The sequence below is a fragment of the Hipposideros armiger genome, unplaced genomic scaffold (genome assembly GCF_001890085.2).
Source record: "Hipposideros armiger isolate ML-2016 unplaced genomic scaffold, ASM189008v1 scaffold_28, whole genome shotgun sequence".
NCBI classification, from domain to species: Eukaryota; Metazoa; Chordata; class Mammalia; order Chiroptera; family Hipposideridae; genus Hipposideros; species Hipposideros armiger.
The window spans coordinates 5,884,087-5,885,841 of NW_017731378.1; the positions used below are offsets into that span (position 1 = coordinate 5,884,087).

Here is a 1,755-nt window from a genome sequence, read left to right on the forward strand (position 1 = left end):
TTATCATTGCGCTCTTCCCGGGTGAGGCAGTCACTCGCCAGGCATTGGATGGCAGCTCACGGTAGCTTATGGCAGCCCACTGCAGCCCCACTGCAGCCTACACCATCACCAGCAACTCACGGTAGCCCAGCTGCAGGTCGAGCTGTTGTTCACCATCCCAGCTGTAGAGGGCGCAGCATCACTGGCCCTCATGTGGGGTCCAAACCGGGGCCCTGCTGCTCAGAGCTGGCGTCCCAAGCCAACTCCTAACCAGTGCGCCACTCGGCCGGCTCACGTCTTTCTTGAATGCTTTTTAAAAAAAGGTTTTAAAGGCAATTTCAGATTGTATGTCTGCGAGTTTTTTTCTCTCTACTCCTAATATTCCTTGAAACACATGACCCCATTCATGTGTGAGCCTGTTGATTGTTGCCTGATAGTTCTTCTTCCTAAGCAGGGGGATGAGGTTTCACTTAAGTTTGTCCCTGGATTATGAGGGACGATCTTCAGTGCTCAGCGAGATTTTTACTCAGACACAGAGCTTGAACTGGAAGGAAATGTGAAGATTAACTATTAAACTGGGCATGGTTTTGTACCTCTAGCCCCAATGAGGTAAATGGAAGCAGGTTAAAAAGATGTTTCAGGAAAAGATATTGTCTCACTGCGTATCTTCTGTTAATGCTGCTTTATTTGCCATGTTAGGTTTTGTCTTCAGAACTGAATATGTATGAGTCACAGAGCCAAGAATATAAGTACGAGATCGAGAAACTCACCAATGAACTAGTAAATTTAAAGAAGAAATACCTCGCTCAGAAACGTAAAGAACACCTTCAAAAGTAAGAATTAGTCAAATGTTCTTCTAATTGTGTGGTGCCCATTACCTGCTGGCGAGAAAATATTTGGTGGACAATCACAGAGTTGCAGATTTCGCCAGGGTAAACTAAGTCATGGGGTGAACAATTGACATTCTACAGGTCACTCACTGAGTATGTATCAGAGCAAGATCAGTGTCTCATCTGATACTGAGGCCCCTTTGGGCCCTAACAGGGATAAATTAATATCTGCTCACTGGGAGACCTAACCTGGAACAGAGGAAACATAGTGTCATTCTCCCTCCCATCCCCTGCCCACATACACACATACTATTTGCACAGTTTGGAGATAATCACACCACAACTACGTTTGCAAATGAGGTTCACAATCAGCCTTATACTGGCTGAAACGTATTCACATGTAAGACCATAATTTTGCCAAGGGGCCGGGGCTTGGTGAAGTTGTTCTTTCTATAATACAGCTGTACCCCTGTAATCAGGAGCACGCATGGATAATTTTCACCTGTGTTTTAGATAAACTGTATCTGAACCATCTCTTTGTCTAGTAACTGACTTCAGTATCTGCTGTGGGGTTTCGATATGAGTTCTCCTTCTTCTAGGAGATGACAATGCAGATGGCAGGTTAACATTTTGGGTTTCAGGGTGAATGTTCTCTTCACTTTGTTCTCTTTCATTTGCCTGATCTCAGGGTGGGAGAGTGAACCCAAATGAGTCAGTAGGTTTGAACCTTGGCTTGGCTGTGTGGCATTGGCCAGATCATCTAGTTCACTCTATTGTGGCTCACCTCATGGGTTGAAAGTCAAGTTTGGTATTTTATCCCCATGGGCATTTCAAGGGACATGGTAAAAGAGGGTTTGAAGACATCTGGCTATGATTCATTAGTGGCAAATGACTATTTCAAGTAACTATATGCAAATGTATTTGCCAGTAAATATCTACCCTTCTT

General features: G+C 44.3%; 1 protein-coding gene across 1 annotated transcript in view; it reads left to right on the forward strand.

The window, feature by feature from the left end:
* The window catches only part of CFAP58 (cilia and flagella associated protein 58), a 97,187-nt gene that overhangs the window by 91,536 nt on the left and 3,896 nt on the right, over positions 1 to 1,755 (forward strand). The window contains exon 16 of the mRNA XM_019636289.1: positions 679 to 812. Coding sequence (XP_019491834.1) covers positions 679 to 812 — 134 coding nt within the window. The remainder of the gene's footprint in view (positions 1 to 678; positions 813 to 1,755) is intronic.